Here is a 21219-nt window from a genome sequence, read left to right on the forward strand (position 1 = left end):
CTCATCTCTGTGTGCTGTGCACTGAATATGGCAGCTTTAGTTGATAATGTGTCTGACATAAGATGACCCTGCATCTGATGTGTGAACAGCATCACTTTGTCTGACAGCCAAAGCTTATTTAGAGGAGCTTGGTCTTAGTTCAGAGATGTGAAGTGCTAGAAGGTCTTAGGATGAATATATAAAACATGAGTCCTCAACTTCCAAACCACAATATTAACATTTCTGAATAAAGGACAGGGGGTTTCAGGCTGGCTGCTCACCATTCATCTCTTTCTGTCTCTGTGTTAGAAGCTACAGTAATGTTGGACACTCAGCACGATGGCGACATCTTCTTCTGCTGAAGACCCTGGGTCTGTCCAACCAGGACCTCCTTCTATCCACCAAGTTTGGATGTCATGGATAAGAAGTTACTCCCAGAGGGAGCAGGTGAAGTTGAACTGATGAAACAAAGCGAAGGAGATGTCACACAACCTGAGCTGTGGATGCTTTGGAACAGCTCCACACGCCAACTGGATCCCTTTTATCAGCCAGTTTGACAAACAACCCTGTAGCTGGTCAGAAACCATTGAAGTGGAGACCACTGTTGCAGTGATCATACACTGTTGGATGGTAGTGCCTTCCTTTGTGCCATGTAGCAAAGCGCTTTATAAACATGAGGAGGTGAAGCACTGCAGCCTTTTGGTAATAACTCTAGAGACATGAGCATCCTGAAGAAGCTTCATGAAGAGTGAGGCATCTCCACCTCTTAGCATGTAGACAGATCCGCTTGAATCATCGTCACCTTAATGGTGAAAACTGTTAATCATGGAAACAGTGTTTTTATTAACATTGTGATACTGACTTTTGAAGAGACAATCACTGATTTTAATTTTCAACTTTGTAGGAAAAACCTTTAACTTATGGGATTTGTTAGAGGTTTGTAACAGTGCTTTTATTTTGGTAGGGCTATTCTGGATAGTGTGAACTGAACTCAGGTTTTAAGCAATATTATTTATATGAAAATGTTCCCAAAGGATCCAGGTCATTTAATCTGTCATCCAGCAATCCAGAGCTTGTCTGGACTCACTGCTTCCAGGCGTGTGACCTCACCATCCTCTGTGCTGTGTGAACACTTGCCTCCTCGGGAACTGCACTGGTGTTTAGCACCTTGGCTCCTGAGCAGCAGGTCAAACCGGTAGAGGCCGTGGATGAGTGCAGTTCTCACCGTCCTCTGAATTGTATTACAAAGACACTTCATATGTGCAAAAGAGAAGAAGAAACATTTCTGTTTCAGAGACTAGACGTCATCAGTTGAATTGTACTGTTGATACTGAATCTTTGTTGTGATGAATGTATCATAGGAGTAGGAGGAACCTCATCTCATGTTCAAAGTCTTCTCCTTTTCATCCAGACAGTGGGTTTTCCTGCTCTCATGCCGTCTGCAGCCCGGAGGCTCGTCTTCATCTCTCTCATCCACAGTCATAAGTCATAGCTTCACATATGCACCACATTGATTTTCCTCTCCTGTTCTGTGCAGGAGGGAATCATACCCCCTTACCTACAGAGTAATGTTTAAGCCACTGTCACGTTCCAGCTTTCTGCTGACAGAAGCACATTTGTGCTGCTGTGTTGTGTGTGTGTGATCAGTTTTCTGACTGATGGGAAATGTAGAAGCAATCACACTTTTCCATGAGTGTAGTAAATGACAGTACTGCAGAGGATTAACATGACTTATCCCTGGAGACGCATTAGCTCTGCCGTAAAACACATACGAGCCAGCATTGGTTCACACAAGCCTGAAGGAGCATTTCCAACTGGTTCATGTTCCTGTAAATCATGCACAATATTACAATCAGACGACTTCTTGTGAACAGCAGGTGAAGGCTGTGGGTCAGAAACAACATAAACCAGAACCAAAGTCTATAACAGGTCAATGCTGTGTTAAATCACTACAGCACTGCTGTAATGTAACCATTCGCTGATCTGCATAACAAGGAGAAGCAGAAATCCAAGCAGACATTTCAGCTTGAGGCATACTGAGACAATTTCATCTGTGTTGCATTAAATGCACTGAGCAGAGCAAAAAGGTGGTGTCTTGTATTTTTATATTAACGCTGGCTGAAGCTGTATGTTTGATTGAAGACATCAGCATCTGATGATGATGGTGGTTAAGACACATCTCTCACTCTGTTCCCATTTCAACGTGCCTTTTACTCAAACCACAGACTTAAAAAAAAAACAAAAAAAACACGGACTTTTAACAGTTTTAACATGTTGGAGCATCCTAATTGTACTTGTACTAATTACAGAAGGTACAAAGTGTATTTGTCTCATTTTATGTATTAAGAAAAAAGGGCAGAACATCAAAATGTTGTAAATATATTATGTACATCCAAAGTATTGATACCTGTGGATTTTTAAATGAATAATAAAGATTTATTTATCTGTCCTCGTCTTTGTGTTTTCTTTGGTCTGGGTCAAGACGATGAAACAGGATTTAATAAATCAAATGCTTTAGATATTCTAATGATTGAGCGATATTATAGCTGTGAAACAAAGGTCCACAAAATCTGAATGAACTAAACAAAGCTGTTGTAGAACAGGCCAAGATTCCACCACCACGATGAGACTGAAGCAAAAAACTATGACACGTTGCTGCTCCTCTACTGCACCAGCAGCTGAGTCGTTGCTCAGTGTTGGCCGGGTGTTTTTTCACAAAGATAAGTTATATAAGCTATATTTCTCAAATACTAATACTTGTTGTTTGTAGTGAGATTATTAAGAGGAGGATAAAAGAACAGCACAACAAACCTTTGCATATGACAGTTCAAAAAGTGGATCAGTGTTTATTGTTACCACCAAGACAAATGTCACATTTAGTCCTTTTTTTAAATCATTTCAAAAATCTAAAAAAACAAGTTCAGAGTATTTCGGAGCATTTGTGTCTTAGCTAAAATACAACTCCCCAAAGTGAGTCAACACGGTGATTTGGACACTATCTCCTCCCGGCAGCTTAATGCAAATCAACTCCAGCGAGGAACCAGGCTACTGTGTCATCCATGACGAGAGGAAGCCGCTGATGCACAGTGACAGGAGACGATGCTAAAGACTGTTCATAACCATACAGTCGGCGTGTGTACTTTGGCAGTGATGGTTTCAGCATTTGATCGGAGCTTCGTGGACTAAAACCCAGCTGCACATACAAATACATGTTCATGTGGGATGTTGAACAGACACGTGCATCGTAACGTTACGTGCAGTTTGACTTCATGGAAAACACTCAGCAGCAAAGGTCTCGATACTTTGGCACTCAAAAATAGGCAAAAGTAAGTAACATTTGACTGTGGGGTTTGAGAACGGCCCAATCGAAATCCAGGTCAACACTGGAACCAACAAGAGAACTGTTGACTTGAAGTAGAACAAAGTGTTGATCCTTCATTTGCATCAACATTAAACTACAGCTTCTCTATGTTCATCATCCTTCAACTTATCCAGAACATTCATGCCCTCAGCTCGTATGGTTCAAATGTCTTTTGTTCCCCATCTTTAAAAAGCCTGTTAACAGCAAATACTGTACACACAGCTGGAAACCCAAGGCTCATATACAGTTTATCCTCAGTCACCTGCTGAGGAGCCTCTGACGAGCCAACAAACAAGAACTACGACACAACTCCAGTGAGAAACACTGTCACTACATCAACAACATATGTAAGTGAACCCTATGACACCGTACCCCACCAAATCAAATCATTCCCCACCAGCCACAGGAAACTAATTATCCCAGTGACGGTGAGGTTCATGGCTGGTGAGGCGCAGAGCCCTCCATAGTTACAATTATAACAACTATTCAGTTGGCAGAATGCATATTACTACTGGCCATGTTTCATATGTATCATCATTCCTTTGTCACCCAAAGGAACATATTTGGTCTTAAAGGAGCATTTCTTTTTCTTCGTTTGGCTAATTATCAGCCAAACAAGGAGAACTGGTTTAGAACAACAGGACAAGAAAACACACAAACTCAAAGTTGAGACTGCACAAGCATTATCTGTTCCTCAAAATGTGCATTTGAGTAGAAGCGTCATTTAGTGAATCTGTCTGTGCGGCTGTTGCTTTATCTCAGTGTGTTGCAGTTGGTCCTGTGTGGAACCAGAGTCTCCTCAAGCCAGTCGTCGTCTCTCAGTGGACACCAGATCCTGAAAGAGACAGAGGACAATTCATTAGTCATGAGCCCGGTGCCGCTGCCCTCCCTTACTTCCACATCATGATCAAGTGAGGCCCAAATGTCCAGCTGTATCAAGCTCTTCCACAGCACAGAGGGAGAACAAACACTGAGCGAACACCAAGGCTCCACTCACACTGTATTTCCTGTTCAAAAGCTGAAACTGGCTAAGTATTTACGGGATTCACTCTCAATAACTTAATCTCGGTCTCCCGATAACTTACAGCCCATACTCAACATACAGACTGGCCTCATAGACACTCTATAAACGCAGCTCAGCAGCAGCAGACACGAGGTGTTGAGCTGGAAGATCAGAGGGAGGATTATGTTCATGTCTGCCACAGAGATGACAGGCGGCAGCCATTCAAAGCCAGACTCACACTCTAAGCTCCTTAAAACAGACAAAGGGCGCAGTCACCCTGTTTCTGAACATTTTAAAAGTCTGACTTCTACAGTATCAACACATTTTAGGTTTCAAAGTCATTCAAATCACCACAGCAACGAGTTGAAGGCAGTTACAATGTGAAGATTAACACCTTAGAGACTAACAATCAACCATTAGCAGCAGCAGGTGAGAGCAGAGCATCTGCCTGGACCAGGAACTGAACTGAGGTTAAAGAGAGATCAGCCACTCAGTGAACATCCTCATCCCAAACATATCTACAGCAACGTGACACACGTTGTGGCTGGTCTGACTCAGCAAAGGAACCTCTGCAATGCAATGCCAGAAGAAGTAAATACCTGGAGCCCAGCCAGTCGACTAACAGTGAAAGATGAGAGATGAAAGGGAGCTTCACACACACTGATCTGGTGATGTATTGATTTTTATGTGCTGCTGTGATGTGACCTGCAGAGACTCACAGAACAAACACCAGGCTCCTGTTTAACCGCCGAGTCTCTGCACGTTGCACATGAAATATTCATCTAAATGGCAGCAGCTTAAGCAACTTTAAGGACAATGTTAATCATTTATAAGGTGCATGTGAACATGTAATAACTCAGACGTGAAGGATGGACCAGATGTTATAGAACATGGTTGATTTTTTTTTTTAATTTAGAAACCATTATGAGTCCCACAGAGCAGTGGGCAGCCACAGGGAGCCACCTGGGGAGCTGTCACAGGACACACCAGGTGAGGGTGACTGAACTGGGAGCGTTATGCATCCCAGGCTGATGACCTACGAGCCACCAGTGACGATTGAAGGCAGACCCGACCCACACACTTTGAACCACATCATCTGACTTTAGCTTCATTTTATTGTATTCCAGCTGAGATAAAAGTTGTAGCAGAGACAATATCATGAAGGTTTGGCATTTATATACAGTATATGAACAGCAACAACATGTGTCCTGTTTTGACGATGAATAAATAAGTACAAAAACAAAGCGAAGCAGACACTGGCTACACTCAGCAATCAATTGTCAATTAGCCCGGCTCAGTCGAGGCCCATGGGAAAGCGCCCCTTACTGCTCCGAGCCCCGGACGAAGCACTAAGTCACGAATGAGGTCATATGTTACACACAAGAAATAATAAAAAGGAATGAGCTTCAGGTCCTTGGGACGAACAGGCTGCTCTGGGAATCCAGTTTCATTACATGAATTTTTGAAGGGAAAAGAGGAAGGAAGGGCAGAAGATGCAGCAGCGGCTGGATGCGGATGAAGGATATTTATGTGCTGCTGCCACTGAGAGAGAACACGAGCTCAGGAAGCTTCTGTGTGATTCTGTCCTGCTACACAAAGCGCTCACCTGAACACAGCATCAGCAGCTGGGAGTAGTTTAGTTGAATGCCAGCTTCTAGAACTGTCACTGCACAACCAGAAACTAGACGGATGCTGTACGTCTGAGGAGCTTTCATGACATACGCCATGTGGTGACACAGGCACAAAGCTAAGGTGCACTTCATTCACTGCTGGTGCCTCAGTAAAGGGGACACTGGTATAAAATGCAGGTTGGATTCTCTAAAATGAAAAGAGGGACTGGAAGGAAATAAGACACACCTGTAGTGAGTCTGAGTTATCACACAGCTGATGTCAGATTTGTACTGAGGCTGCTTGTACAGACACCAAAGACACCAAACTGAGACTGGCTGCTTGTCAGTCAAATGCTCAACCCCATGCACCTGAAATGTACCTGAAGCAGCAGCTCCTGGTGTGGGCCAGCATCAGGCAGGCAGGTGTTTCCATGTGCTGACGAAGGCAGTGGGGATCAGTGAGTAAGGCACCGTAGTGATGGAGTTCCAGCTGTCCGACGTGGGGTCGTAGCAGTCTAATGTTTTACACCGCTGTGTCCCGAAGTACCCTCCGACCACATACAGCTTATTTCCTGAGGCCACAGCGTGGCAGCTCATTCGTTTGGACGTCATATCACCCACTCGAGTCCACTGGTTGGTTTCACAGTCAAAGCGATAAGCAGAGGCAGCAGTGAATTCAGTGTCGCCGCCCATGATGAAGATCTGGCTCCCTAAGACGGCAGCCGCTGTGTAGCGCCACGGCTGGGGGCATTCAGCTGCAATGTTCCAGCGGTTTCCCACAGGGTCATAGCACTGCACCTAGAAACACAAGGCGAGGAAGTAAGAGCAGCTGCTGCCACGGGTCCAGTGAGGCGGTCCGATACAAGGCCACTAACCTTGGACACCTTGTCTCTGTGTATCGTGGCACCACCAAAAACAAAGAGTTTGAGTTTGGCACTGACCACAGCTGCATTACTGACCCCGTCTCTCAGTGGAGCCATCATAGTCCATTTATTACTGACAGGGTCATAGCGCTCGACCTGGAACGAAAGCAGGCCAGACCCTCAGCTTGATGAGACCCAAGGACACGTACATGATTCTGTGCCTTTCTTACCTGCTTCAGGGAGACGGACGGAGAAGCGGGAAACACTCCAGCTATGGCTGTGTGACCTCCCACCACGTACAGACTGTTTTCCAGTTCAGCTGAACCGTGGCCAAACCTGGAGACAGCATGACCTCATTAGGTGTGTGTGTGTGTGTGTGTGTGTGTGTGTGTGATTTGCTGGGTAAACATGAGACACCAGCGGGCATCTGCCATCCATGTGAACAGTCTCTGCTAACTCGCCTGGCTATCAGCATGGGCGCTCCTTTGGACCACTCCTCATGGACCGTGTCATAGATCCAGACATCTTTGGACACGCCGTTCTCTGACCCTCTTCCTCCCGTCACGTAAACCTTACAGCCGATGGCACACGCACTGAACTCCTTCCTGGGGCTGGGCAGGTCTGCCTTGGGGATGATCTCTTTAGCGCTATGGTCCACCTACACACCATCCAATACAGTCATATACTGTAGCAGCAGATTCACTTCAAACCTATTCCTGAAGTCACGCTCAGTCAAGTGTGTTTTACCTGATATATCTTGTCGCACATAAAGGTCTGGCCTCCCAGTATGAGCAGCGTGTGTCCTGCTTTCCGTGGCCGTGCACAGGGACTGGTCACTACTCCATCATTCTGAAGGATTCTCTTTTTACACTGCATTGCTTCCTCTACTATTGACCTGCAGAAGAAAAACAAGTCACATTTAATGCCCTCAGTAAAGGTTGGCTGTACTTTCTACAAACAGCTTTATCTCCAGCCACTCCTGAAAGGGTTCTGTTGGATTTCTAGAAGGATCTAAGATGCTCATCATGTGTACTGGTTGCCAGGTGGAAAAGCTTGGGTAAAGGTAAAAGACACAAGAGAGAATTTGAGTGGAGGCCTTAAATCAGGTATTTACTGGAGCAATCCTTTAATAAAATGTATTAATAAACTGAGGAATCATGACACAAACGAATACCACTTTTCCTTAAACAAACAAGCAGTTCGAGTTTCATCATTTGCATTTTCTTTAATGAACAATATGTTTGAGGCACACCTGCTCCTCTTGTCGGCCATGACCAGCTCCTCACATGCCACAGCCTCCAGGAGACATTCAGACGGCAGAAGAGCCAACCTGATGCCCCTCAGCAGCTCTGGTAGATGATGGCGTCGCACCTCCAAGTCATAACGAACCCAACGCATCATAGAGTTAAACACAATCTGCAATAAAGGGTCAAGTCTCGGTTAACGTGGCGAGAACTGAGCTGAGAGTGAAGAAGAGCTGTTCTCACCTGCTCGTCTTCTATTTCCAGTTCATCACTGAGAATCAGCTCCAGCAGTTTATCTTTAGACAGACTGTAGAAATCCTCAGATTCTCCAACCTGAAGAAACAACATCATTGCTTTGTTGCATTAATGCCGCAGCACAAAGTGCCTATTCAGCCCTTTGCTCATGCTGTATGATGTCATCTTTGAAGAGAGACATTCATTTTTATTGCCAGAGCAGCAGCTCAGCAGCCAAATCAATGTGAGATTGATGGGAAGGCCCTTTCAGAATAGGAGACATAGTATTTCCTCTCATGCTTTTATGTCCCGAAACTCACGCGCACACACACAGACTCACCAAGTTTGGATTGAGTTTCCTCAACTACACTAGAAACCGAAGTGCCTCTAATAGCTGCTAGACACTGATCCATTAAGTTCACTTTGACTACAGAGTCCAAACAGTATTTTTCCAACTCATCAAGTGTTAAAACATCCAGTGTTAGTGTGGATAGTGTATTTCCACTATAACGACCAGCAGGGCTGCGCTGGCAAACATCCAGTTTGTGTCAAACTGATCCCACCGCTTGGACAGTAATTACAGTTTGAACCGCAGGACATGGACCAAAGGTAAATGTCACCTGTGTGTGAGGATAGCTCCCAGTAATAACAGCAGCTTTTATGTCTGTCAGGAGCTGTGGTGAGTTCACATCCCATAATAAGCTTCAAACATGAGAGGGGTCAAACTGCATGTGAGCGTCCCCTGATTTGAGCGCCATGGTTTAGGGCTAGCACCACAGCTACTGTACCTGCTGTGAGTGGATCACTGGCCTCACGACTATGTTTCTTAAGGTGGAAGCCACCGACTAAACCAAACAGCTGATCATTACCGTCTCGTAGTGTAACAGACACATCCTCCACGACAGCTCGTACAGACGTTTGCACTGATGGGCGTCCGAGAGCAGCATCATCCCCAGGCAGTTGGACGAGTGCAGGTTCTTCTCCAAAAACTCTGCCGCTGCGTCTCGGATGTCGTGAAACTGCAGCATGTCACCGGCCTCTAAGAGTGACTCAGCATTCTCCTCATTTATGATGACTCGAGAGGAATAGGCAAAGTCCAGCAGAAGTTCCAAAACCTTGAGGAGGAGACAGCTGATATTTACAATCATTACGCAATGCACAACACTGTTTACTAGACCGACATCACAGTAAAGCTGCTTGCTGAACCTGAATGCCTCACTCAGCACTGATGAGCCCTAATGTTACATGGTTTATTGTTCTTGAACTGGACACTGCCTGAACTTCTGGAAAGGTGCAGTACCTCAGGATGTATAGTGTCTCTAAAATTGACATCGCTGTCCAGACTTTCTCGCAGCCCTCCACTAAACATGGCCTCAAAATACCGGCTGCATGCCGCCAAGACGGCCCTGAAGGACCCAGACAAAACACATGGAGGTCAAAACAATGTGCTCATTAACAGTTAACAGTGTTTCTAGAAAGGAGAAGTATTATTGTGTGTTCAAGTAGCAAACTGGCTGCTGTTGAATGTTACTGGTAATATCGGCATCACATCCTACCTGTGGCAGGGGAAGGAACGTTCTCCGGCCCACAAGGTGACATCAGTGAACAGACACTGCTTCCTCATGGTGTTCAGGTGGGTGAGGACGCTGTCGGGATGTGAGGGCTTGTGGAACAATGAGATGTTCATGGAGCCTGTGCTGGTGCGGGATTTACGATGCTCGTGAAGAGTCACGGACATGGCAGCTTTGTTGGGACCCTCGGAAGCTGCTGAAAACAATCTCCTCTACAAGAAAGGAAAAAAGTGAAGAACTTTATGAATCAGTGGCATTCGCAGGCATCACTGTGTAGGAATAACCTGAACGAACACTTCCAGTCAGGATGTAGAGCCAGAGAACAGAAACAGAAGCAGCCCCAATCTTCTCTTCAGACATGAGCCTAGTTTCTACTCTCCTGTTAGATCGAAGTGCGGTCAACACAAAATCCTATTACGGAGATAATGGAATTAAAGTAACAGGACTTGGATGCTTTAAATCTCATATTGGTCAGATTCTAATTTGTTTGGCTGTGCCATTTGGTTCTGTATGTGTCTTTAATTATCACTAATGTTATTAATATTGTAAGAATTGTCTATTGTTACTATAGGTTACTTTTATTATGTTATGGTGGTCACCTAACCACCTTTAGACTCTCACATTAAAGGGACTGTTTCCTCTGGGCATTTCGAGTCAACGCTATAAAGTATAATTTGTATAATGTATCACTTAACCAACCTGCAAAATAGAGGATAACCAAGAAAAGGAATTCATTTTTAATAAAAGAAAATGTACTGAAAATGAAGCAATACAGAACCAACCTCGCTATCCAAAAGGAACGGAACAACTCAAAGACACTTAGAATTAGAATCAGAATTGTTACATATCAATTATAGTTATACACAAACATTATTTGCATAAATGAAATAAAGAATAGAATAATATAAATTAATAATTGCACCACGCATGTGTTTAGTGAGTCCTTTCCTTATGTGATGGAGTTCAGGTCAGACACAGCCTGGGGGAAGAAGCTGACTGTGCTGTGCTCAGATGCCTAGTACAATGTTACATTTGTCTCCAGCGGCGACATCACACCAAAGACACATTAACCACTGATAATTACAGTAGTTGTAACACACATGCACAACAAAAAGTCAGTTAAGCCTTTACATACTGCAAAGTACAGTAATAAACCACAGACTCACATCTGGTGCCTCCATTTCGCTAGACAACTCTACGTACCTCAGAGACCTGATGTTATTACTTTTCACTGATGTTTTTGCATTGTGTTGCTACCTTATTTTAATAATATGAAGAAGAAGCTTAGATGGTTCCACTCTATTGTTGTTCATATGTTTACAGAAGTAGAGAACGGTGTGTCTGTAAAGCCACAGTTATCCATCACGCTCCACCAATAGTGACATATTGTGGGTCAGCATCACATTTAGCTGCTTTAATCCACATACGCATACATTATTAGCTAAAGAACCACATCTTTATCTTGCAAAGCCAATTACAAAAACAGCACATCACCTGTGACGTTCTCCACAAGATCTCAGTAGCACATGAACATGTCCCCTTCATTACATCATCCACATTCATGCAAGTACTGTAACTAGTTTACTGTTGAGCATGTTCTTTACATCCACTCTGTGAAATTAACCATATTTCAGGTTGTGTTATTGTGATAGTTTGTATTAGTCTTGAAACCTGTCATACAGTAGTTTAGTGTGTTGAGCAGCAGGAATAATAAGTATGTGTGGTTCTACTTTGTGTTGAAATAGTAATTTGTTGGATGTGTGGTCACAGTGATGTATTAGTTCAGGTGGTAATGAAAAGTATCTACATTTATCATTGTAAACGGCATTAAGCAGTGTGTTCACACAAAATGAATAGACCCAGTCTACAACACACCACAGGCTAGAGGAAATGCCGTTTCAGCAGCCACCTCACTTTTGTTTGTGTGCATCCATCTACATTTGCTGACATGTAGTTTTGAACTACAGCCACAACATCAACTAAACAGGGTGTGGAGAGTTCAGTGTTTGTGTGTGTTGAACAGATTACAAGGACTCGACAAGAGCCTCAGTGTGGCTCGGGATAAATACAGTGTGTGTGTGTGTCATCATTACAATCACAATCACTGTATATGTATATTGCATAATTATCAAGTTACTGTAAAATTCTTTGCAGGGCACGCTTATGGAACATGTTCATATTAGAGCTGCTCAGGTCTCTGAACATCTCTGCTGTAGATGCGGGACAGCCTTCACACACTGCAACTTTGTCTCTTCTCCTGTACTTGTTTCTCTCTCCTGATCTACAGGAATCATCAGACTCAGCTGTGTGTCTGTCGCTGCCTGTTGTTCCTTTATCTCTTCCTTTATCACAGCCATTCAGGCAGACGATCGCCCATCCTTAGACTGGTTCTTTTGGAGGTGTCTTCTGTTAGAGGAACTTTTTCTTCTCCACTGTTGGTATTAATAATTAATTGGATGGATTTATTCATTGAAAAGCTTGCTGAGGTAGGACTATGTTTCCTATATTTGAAAGGTCCTTACTTTGGGACACCTCTGGTTAGAATTGGTGATGTAAATGAATCTGTGTATGTTTTACTGACATGAACAGATAAAATTATTGACTTACAGTATATATATATATATATATATATATATATATATATATATATATATATATATATATATATATATATATATATATATATATATATATATATATATATATATATATATATATATATATATAGTAAGTAAAAGCTTTTGTAAAACCTGCATCAATTGACACTAATAGGTTCTAAGAGTGGTGTAACTGCATTCATCAAACCTTAAGGTGTAAGGTGTTTTTTCCCCACTATTGTTCCATCTTCTGAATGTTTGAACACAAGTTCTAAAAGCTTCTTATAAATGATTATGTCTGGGAACATTTTCAACCTACCACACATCTCTTCTCTACTGACCCTACCAACACACGCTGCCTTGTCTTGCAACAGCACGACTCACCAGCTGAATATCAACTGAGTGGCTGAATAGACGAACGCTTGTAAAGTAGCTGTAGTCAGTAGCCTGACTTTGTTTACCCAGAGATAGCATAGCTGCATAATTGGATCTGTTGTCCAGGGCCACTCAGTGTGTGTGTGTGTGTGTGTGTGTGTGTTTATACTGTTTACCTAAATGGCTTACTTATGGTTCCACTAATGGGAAATTCAGCCTGAAAACAGGCCGATACGATGACACATTTTACTTTGTCAGCTTCAACTCCACATGATACTGTACCAAACATACAGCCTGTCAGACTTGCGGTTGTGCAGCTTCAATAAAACAGCAGTGTGTACTGTACATGCTTCCTGAGCAGAGTGCAAATGGCAAAGTCTTACAAGTTTATCGTGACGTGACAGAGTAACACTTATTTACGTTCACAAAGCACAAAGTCCAGCCAGTAGGCACTAAGCCCACTGAACTACAAACACTCAGCCACTGAGTTCTCTCTAAATGTCTCATGCATCAGGCATCTGGCTGGTCACAGCTCCTTGCTGCAGTGGATCTGCAGTGGAGTCGACACTGGAGTCAAACACAAATATACACAACTGGTTGGACTATGTTTGTGTAGATATTTTGACCCCAAAGAGTGGGAGGACTGTGAAAAACCAGAGCTTTAATCATCAAGACGGAACACGCATGATTGAAATACCTAAATATATCATATAACTCTTATTTGTATCATGATTAACTTGCTTCACATGAATGAGACATCCTCTGTACACGTTTAAGACACTGTAAGGACTTTTCTCACATGATGCTAACATGCGGGAGGTGGCACTGCGTTACATTCAAGTGGGAGAGCTACAGCAGCAGCTTAAGAATCCAACATTTCAGCAAACCAGCGTGTCTCGAAACCAAACAAACACGCACATGGTGGTTCTTCCTGTCAAAGGTTCACAACAGTGAGGACCAGGAGGTTTTTCTTTAGAAACCAACAACCTGAACAACACTCTGTGATGGAGGTGCCCCTTTACCTTTTACGCTACTAGGCAGCTCTTAAATTAACTGATAAACAAATGGCTCCTGAAGTCGTGTGAAATGACGATTTGTCAAGTGCAGCCCAGAAATCAGGTCGATGTACATGTTCAATCACTCACTGTCTATTGCTGTAACTACTGATCTGTGAGCTGAACTCACTGACAACGAATCAATGTCACAGCGAGTAAACACACCTGCTGATAAATGAGGATATGACGGCTGCCTGCCGGGTGGACCGACACTTACACAATCTGTTAATTCAATTGTGCAATAACAGATCACACAAAGAGTCAAATGTAAAATGAAATGAGATCAGTGACACTGCACTGACGGACATGCCCTCAGTGCTACTGTTGGTTTCTTTCCTCAATCTCAAGAGGATTAAAGGGGGGCTCATGATGAAGGATGAAGACCACTCATCCTTAGCAACAGGGCTTGTGTCTAAACAAACAACTGGCCTAGTGGACTAGTATGCACGGCTTCCTGGTCAAACTGTATACAATGCATTCAACAGCACAACTATCAATGTTAAATGGCTGACTGTTTAGTGGACAGGGGTGTTTCTTGAAACCATGACAAATACTACACGAGGAAATAACGTACAGTAGGACAAAGAAAAAGCTGAATAGCCAAATCAAAAGACAACTATTAAACAGGTTAACTGTGCAACGGCTGGAAGTCAAACTCGAGTTTAAAGTGGTGACTATAAGGCTCGATTTGACACGCGTGGGCAGACCTTAAACCTCCAGGTACCTGGAACCTGTCGAGCCCCGAACCAATTTATTTGCTTATAGCACAACCTGAAACTTTAATGCGTTACATTACCGACTATAAGTACCAATAATAACAGTGGCATTCTGGGCATGTTCATATATCGACAGTTCTAAGTGAAAATGAAGAAGACACGTTCGGCTATTCAAGCACTACACACGGCAACGTTGTAGTGAACGAGGCTGTGCTAGCTGAGCTATGCATCAACTTCAGCGTCCAATGCGGTCACAAACAAACACTTTTACTTCGCTGACTTACGAGCCCGGGCAACATGTCCCACATAAACGGTTCGGCTCTAGAATGAATGAATAACCGCCGCGGACCAGTGCGAACACTAACGTCAAGTTCTCCGATGTGTCCGACTAACGTTACAATAGTGCAAATACCTCCACTCTTCCGTTCCGTCTGCTTTTAACTGTTTGACCGATAGATTCAAAGAAAGGAATTTGTTTTACTCACATTTCAACGTTCGTATGTTGAAAGTTAAATACTACATAAAGAAAAGTTTTGGATTCCTTAACAAAAACATTATATTTCTGTGACAATAGCTGAACTCTGTCTGGCCGTCCCTGTCTGTCTTACTGGTTTTGGAAGACTACCATGAACGCTGTTAACATATCCACAGCCAATAGCGTTTGTCATAAGTGTGACTGACGTCCTACTAGCCAATTACCAACGTGAAGAAAATGCAGGGCGGAAAATTTAGCCAATAGAAGAGGAAGCGGGTGGGGCTTTACGGCCGTTGCCAAAAGCGACGGACATTTCCCTTAACTAATCACCGTGTGTTTATTGTATGCATATGTTAAGTGAAGACCAATAATATGTGTCAGGTCGTTGTAGGCGGCATTTAGGCGCTAATATCAACCAATCAGGGGCTTGGCAATTGGGCTTAATGGCGGCAGCAAAACAATAGCACGTTGACGCTTAGTGGAGGAAAGATTTTAAATTCTTATGAATGCTTTTCACTTTCTTCTAGTGATAATGATGCAAGTAAGTTTGATACTGAATAAGATGACAGAACACGAGTAAAGTCTGCAACATTTCATTCATCACAAAGCTGTCAACTTTTTATTAAGGCTCGGAGTGAGACGCTGAGAATAAATATCTGCTTACACAGATGTTCAAATCTAGACTGTTAGGATATGTATATGTTTTCAACATTACTTTGAACCTTTTTAATTATCTTATTTATTACACTATTAATTATTGACCTTTCTTATGATATGGATTGTGTACTGTATGTATGTCCAGAGTTCCAAGCGTACTGAGGATTAAAGAATGATCCATACTAACCAGGACTTCGCTGTTGTGGGCCTTGATGATGGGGAAGGCACCTACAGTAGGACGTCCACCCAACCCTTTCCAAGTGGGCCTCGACCAGGTACTGCTGCAGGGTTCCTCAGAGCGTTGGGGAGGCTCCTTCGGCTCCCCCTACCAGCTGTGGGGTGACCTGGAGGTCGACTGCCTGGCCCAGAGTGGCTGGGGTATGGGATATACTCCATCAGCAGGGTCTCATCCTGGGAGCGGGGGGGTCAGTTGACGTGCTGCCTCAGATGTTTCAAAGTGGATGCCTGAAGAAGCATGGCTCAGCATAGAAAGGATGGGTAGCAGTGAATGCTCCTGGACCTGGGCACTGTCGTGGATTAGTTGTTCTGCAGGCCTTTGCTCCTATTTAGCTCCTCCGGAGCTTTGTCTCCAACCCTTTTAAAGTGCAGTCAGGTCATCCTGTGCTTGGTACAGTATGGCTCTAGAGAGACAGGCCGCGTTGGGGGGCCCGTAATAAGGCCAAGCTCCGTCACCTAACTGCAGGGTCTAAAACTCCATCACATACTGTAAATAATCATACTGTGGGTAGGTTGCTTGTAGAGTTTAGCCAGGACTTACTATAAACGTACATTGTGTTTGTTCTAGTTACAGGTACAAGGCTGCAATTCCAGCATGATCTGTCATTAGTTACAGTAAGTGAGTAGCAATCATAACAACAACAGATGTGCTGAGGTACCAGTACTGTCCCCACTGACTGCAATGTCACATCTCATCTGACTCATCACAACAACTCATACACTGAGAAATAACGTTCCTGTAGCAGCATAGAGGGTTCAGCAGCCAACAATGCAGCAAACTAGTTTGAGATATGAGAGCATCATCTTTCTGAAGATGTATTTTCTGAGTCTCAGGTCCTTTAACGTCTGCAGCACCATGCTGAGGATGTTTTATGAGTCTCTGGTGGCCAGTGTAGTGTTTTACGCTGTGGTCTGCTGGGGCAGCAGCATGAATGTAGCAGACAGTAACAGACTGGACAAATTGATCAGGAGGACTGGTTCTCTTCTGGGGGTGGAGCTGGACCCCCTACATGCTGTAGCTGAGAGGAGGATGCTGGTCCAACTCCTCTCTATCCTAGACAACACCTCCCACCCCCTACACAGTGTCTGGCTGGACAGAGGAGCACCTTCAGCCAGAGGCTGATCAGTATTAGGTTCTCCACAGAACACCATCAGAGATCCTTCCTACCGGTGCCATCAGCCTGTACAACTCCTCCTCTCTTTGTAAGGGTGAAGGCATCTTCATCAACATGTATAATAAAAACTTAAGCTAGTAATTAGATGTCAATGTGTGTATACATTACCGTTCAAAAGTTTGGGGTCACTTAGAAATGTCCTTATTTTTGACAGAAAGGCACTTTTTTGAAATGAACGATTCAGAAATACATCACTAATGTGGTAAATGACTATTCTAGCTGCAAATGTCTGATTTTTGCTGCAATATTTACTTAGGTGTATAGAGGCCTATTTCCAGCAACTGTCACTGCAGTGTAGTAATGGTACAATGTGTCTGCTCATTGCGTCAGAAGGCCCAGATTACCTCAACAAATTAACATCCAGATGCATGCCCAAGGCCTGCAATGCTGTAATTGCTGCAAATGGAGGATAATTTGACGAGAATTAACAAAATATAAGGATAAAAAAATATTATTTCAAATACAAATCATTATTTTTATCCTTCACTTAGACTATATTTTCCATTCATTTTATAATTCATGCTGGTAAATAAAAGTGTGACTTTTAATGGAAAACACAAAATTGTCTGGGTGGTTGAATGGTAGTGTATGTAAGTTTTGAATCTTGAATCAGATGGCTGCAGGACAAAATGCAAGAAGCAGAAAATGCAGCTACAGCCTACACTGTGAAAGTCACTGTGGTGGCATCAGAATGTTTAAGTGTGGCCCCAGAGTAACTATCCACCTCCAGGTCTGGCCAATAAGGCCTCAAAACAAAAAAGAAGTAGCAAAAAGTGCCAGCGATGGCAGCAATGTGTGATTGTATCTGCACTACATCACTTTCAACGGTAGATGTCACTAATGCTCTTTGAGTTAAACAAGGCTTCAGGTAGGAATATTCTGCTGATGCAATAGACTGCAAAGTCTTGTCTAAAAGCTTAGTTCAGACATTACTGTTGTAGAACAACCCATGTTAGTCACTGTTGACACACTTCAGTGTTGAGGTCATTCACAGCCAGTGAAAAGACAGTCACAGCATCCGTTAAACTAGGAGTCTCAAATTTCTCTGATGATCACTTGTTTGGGTGTCAGTTGGCTTATCAGTAAGTGATCAGTCATAGATAGAGCAGGGTGAACAGCATCCAGTAGAGTCAAGTCTTGTACATCTGACTGTAAATCATCAGTGTTTCAACAAAATAATTAAACACTGGTCTGCACCTTTTTTTAAATCTGGCAAAGTGTTTGATTTGTTTCTGTAGTTTATCCAACAAGTGTGATGAACATGTGCCATGTCTTAGTCACAAAGGGATAGCACAGAGCCTGGAACAACAACAGAACTCTAGAATTTAGCATCCAAAGGCCAATAAAGACATAATATAACTCTGGGCTCACACAATGTTTTTGGCTTTTCTCACATAAGCCAGCAGGAGCAAGTGGCCGAACTGTCAGAACGCTGCTCCTGTTTCATCATAAATATCCCGTAGCATCCCTAGTTTCACCACTCAGCAGTGGATCACAGTGCAACTGGTGTCACAGTGATCAGAGTCAATAACGGCAAGTGACACTTCACAGTTCTAATATACAAATAACACTAAACTGTTCCATTTACAAGTGAGTGAAAACAAATATTTTAAGATATTTTGCTCAAAATAAGAAATTTACAAGTGAACCATATAATCTTTAGTTTTCTTTAATAAATGGATATTGTCTAGTGTGTAAATGTATTATTAGTTATTGTACGTGGTCTCAGGTGGAATTGATGGTTTATCCCTTTACAAAACTATCCTGGCTACACAACCACATTTTGAGATACATTCAAACCCTGTTTTTACAGCAGGTGCAGGGAGTAGTTCTGTTTCCCAGCAGTCCCCAGTGAAATCATAAATTATAAGCTAAACAAGCTGGTAGGACAGCGAGAGAAAGAGAGAGATAAAGAGAGAGCTGTTTGGGTTTGGCCTGATTTAGAATGCAGACAAGAAAAGCAGCAGATTTAGAGGATGAGGAGAAGAAGAAAGCAAGTAAAGTGTTGCATAGAGTTTTTTTTTATGTGGAGCAGAATAGTAAACTTACTGATGAATCGTCACCTGCAGCTTGAATACTGAATAAATGATGACTTTACAAAAGCCCCGACCTGTAATGTAAACAACCGTAAAGAAAGCTTTGCAAATCATCAAGCTTAGACTGTTAACCAATGAAAAATGCTTTGCACTGCAGCTCTGACGTCTGCCAGAAACCATATTTCAGTGGAACCCCTTTTCATTAGTTAGTGTTTGTAGGCAGGCCACAGTTTGGCAGTCCACCCCACTCTCATCCAATCTAATTTGCTGTGTTGAGCCAGATCGGGCAGATCAATCTTCAAAATGCAGACGCTGTGAAGCTACATCTGTTTGTAGTTGTGCAGAGTCATCCATGCAGAGCCTTGAAATTCAAAGACTGCTTTGTTTCTTTGACTAGACACATCAAAAATTTCAATTTAGCTGGTGACCATTAGTTAAGCTTTAACCAAATAAGAAAGCGTTTTATTTATGCTTTTACTATGCAGAAGAAACTCTAAAAGCAACAGAACTGCCCTGCACTACTGTTAGTGGTGCGATGGCTATAACACAAAGGTTTAGATTAGATTTAATGTCATGGTGGATGCTATACAAACATCTAAACCTGTTACCATTTGATCATTTCATCAAAATTTGTTGTAGCTGACCCATGAAGAGCATGAAGCTTAAAAAGGGGTAATAATTAATAAAAACATTGGACATATTGACAAACACAGAGCTGAACTCTCCACACAAATGACTCACTTTCACAAAGACGACGCCCTCCCTCCTCTAAGACTAGGCTTCAGACCTTGGTGATAAATCTTCAGGTCCCTCTGAAGTGTGTCACAGTAAAACTGCTTCACTTTAGATGCTGGGACATCCTTCATCCACTGAGCTGCTAATTGTAATTGTGGTAATTTAGTTTTTCAACTTTTGACAGCATAAGTGAAGAGGAAAAACTCCTTGAGGCAAGAAAATCTGCAAATAGAGGAAGTATTGCACATGGCAGCTCAAAGTCAGGAAGTAAGGGTATATCACAAGAATAAGAAAGACTTTTATTTTATATATGTCAGCGGGGACAGACAGAAAAGAGAGGTGTTGAAATGAGTAGGTAAAATGATAAAGCTCGAACTGTAAGAACTGTGAATCAGGAAGCAGGACCTTCAGAATAAAAGTGCCAGTAAAGTCACTAACAGTAAGAATAATACTCTGGGATAGATCAGATTAACACTGCAGACATGAATTTAATAATTGAATGACATCGGCATTTTTTCTGATTCTTAAACTGCCTGTTTAGTGGCTGAGTCATTGGAATCTACTGCCAGAAACTGTGGGTTAAAGATGCTTTCTGCTCCCACTGGGTGTGTATTGTAGGCAGGGTTATATTACTAATACTCTAATATATTCAAATATACATTCTGTAGGTTTTGAGTCAGTGGGTAAGTTGTACTGATCTTGGTTGTTGTTGTGTGAAACAAAACGCTTTGGTGGCGTTTCCTCCTGGAGGCCAAAGGGAGGCCTTGGTAACTACTGCCTATCCGTTCAATTCAACTTTATTCACAGTGACAGAGAGAGAGAGGGGAACTACAGCGGCCGTTCTCTGGATTAAAATGAAGCGAGCTCAGAAAACGAAGGCGCATCTACACTTGTGATTTATCATTGTGGTGGCTGTGTTGCTACAGAACTGGAGGACGCAGCTGCACCGTGTTGTATTACAACGTGCTTTCTCTTTCTCCTTAGTAGCACAGTTTTGCTCCTGTTTATGATCACGTGACTGATTATATTTAGAAAAGCACCAGTCTCTGCCTAAACCAGCTCCAACTGCTTCATACAACCTGAAGGCACTATGTTTGTCACATCCTGCCTTACTGCATTATATTTCCGGTTTCCTGCCACCTCACCTTAGTTTCAGCTTTACTTCCGGTCGTCATTAGTCTCACCTGTTCCATATCAGTAATTATCCTCAGCATTCTTAAGCACCATCAGCCCCAGAACACCTTGCCAGATCGTTGTAAGCCAGACTACACTTTCCAGCAATTAGTTACTCTGTTC

General features: G+C 42.9%; 2 protein-coding genes across 15 annotated transcripts in view; one reads left to right on the plus strand and one right to left on the minus strand.

Annotated features, from left to right (window-relative positions):
* Positions 1-2428, plus strand: part of LOC114858007 (A-kinase anchor protein 13-like) — a 50972-nt gene extending 48544 nt beyond the window's left edge. For all 12 annotated transcript variants that reach the window (XM_055509384.1, XM_055509388.1, XM_055509382.1 and 9 more), the window contains one exon: positions 289-2428. In XM_055509384.1, the coding sequence (XP_055365359.1) occupies positions 289-341 (53 nt within the window). In that variant the 3' untranslated portion in view covers positions 342-2428. The remainder of the gene's footprint in view (positions 1-288) is intronic.
* LOC114858009 (kelch-like protein 25) lies at positions 2235-15254 on the minus strand. Of its 3 annotated transcripts, XR_008694887.1 has the most exons (13): positions 14893-14911; positions 9851-10077; positions 9595-9700; positions 9164-9409; positions 8304-8393; positions 8069-8232; positions 7564-7711; positions 7278-7474; positions 7047-7152; positions 6829-6972; positions 6334-6751; positions 5950-6179; positions 2235-4175 (listed from the first exon to the last, which is right to left on the minus strand). XR_008694887.1 is itself a non-coding variant. In XM_029155011.3 (12 exons), exons 2-11 carry the CDS (start codon positions 10030-10032, stop codon positions 6365-6367), a joined length of 1770 nt encoding a protein of 589 aa, XP_029010844.1. In that variant the 5' UTR covers positions 10033-10077; positions 15094-15254; the 3' UTR covers positions 2235-4175; positions 6334-6364. The 3 variants fall into 3 exon arrangements, 2 of the variants coding, with proteins under 2 accessions (XP_029010844.1, XP_055365369.1); XM_029155011.3 differs by lacking the exons at positions 5950-6179; positions 14893-14911 and adding an exon at positions 15094-15254; XM_055509394.1 differs by lacking the exon at positions 5950-6179.
* Positions 15255-21219: the final 5965 nt, after the last annotated feature.

Source organism: Betta splendens, chromosome 6, assembly GCF_900634795.4.
Source record: "Betta splendens chromosome 6, fBetSpl5.4, whole genome shotgun sequence".
Classification (NCBI taxonomy): Eukaryota; Metazoa; Chordata; class Actinopteri; order Anabantiformes; family Osphronemidae; genus Betta; species Betta splendens.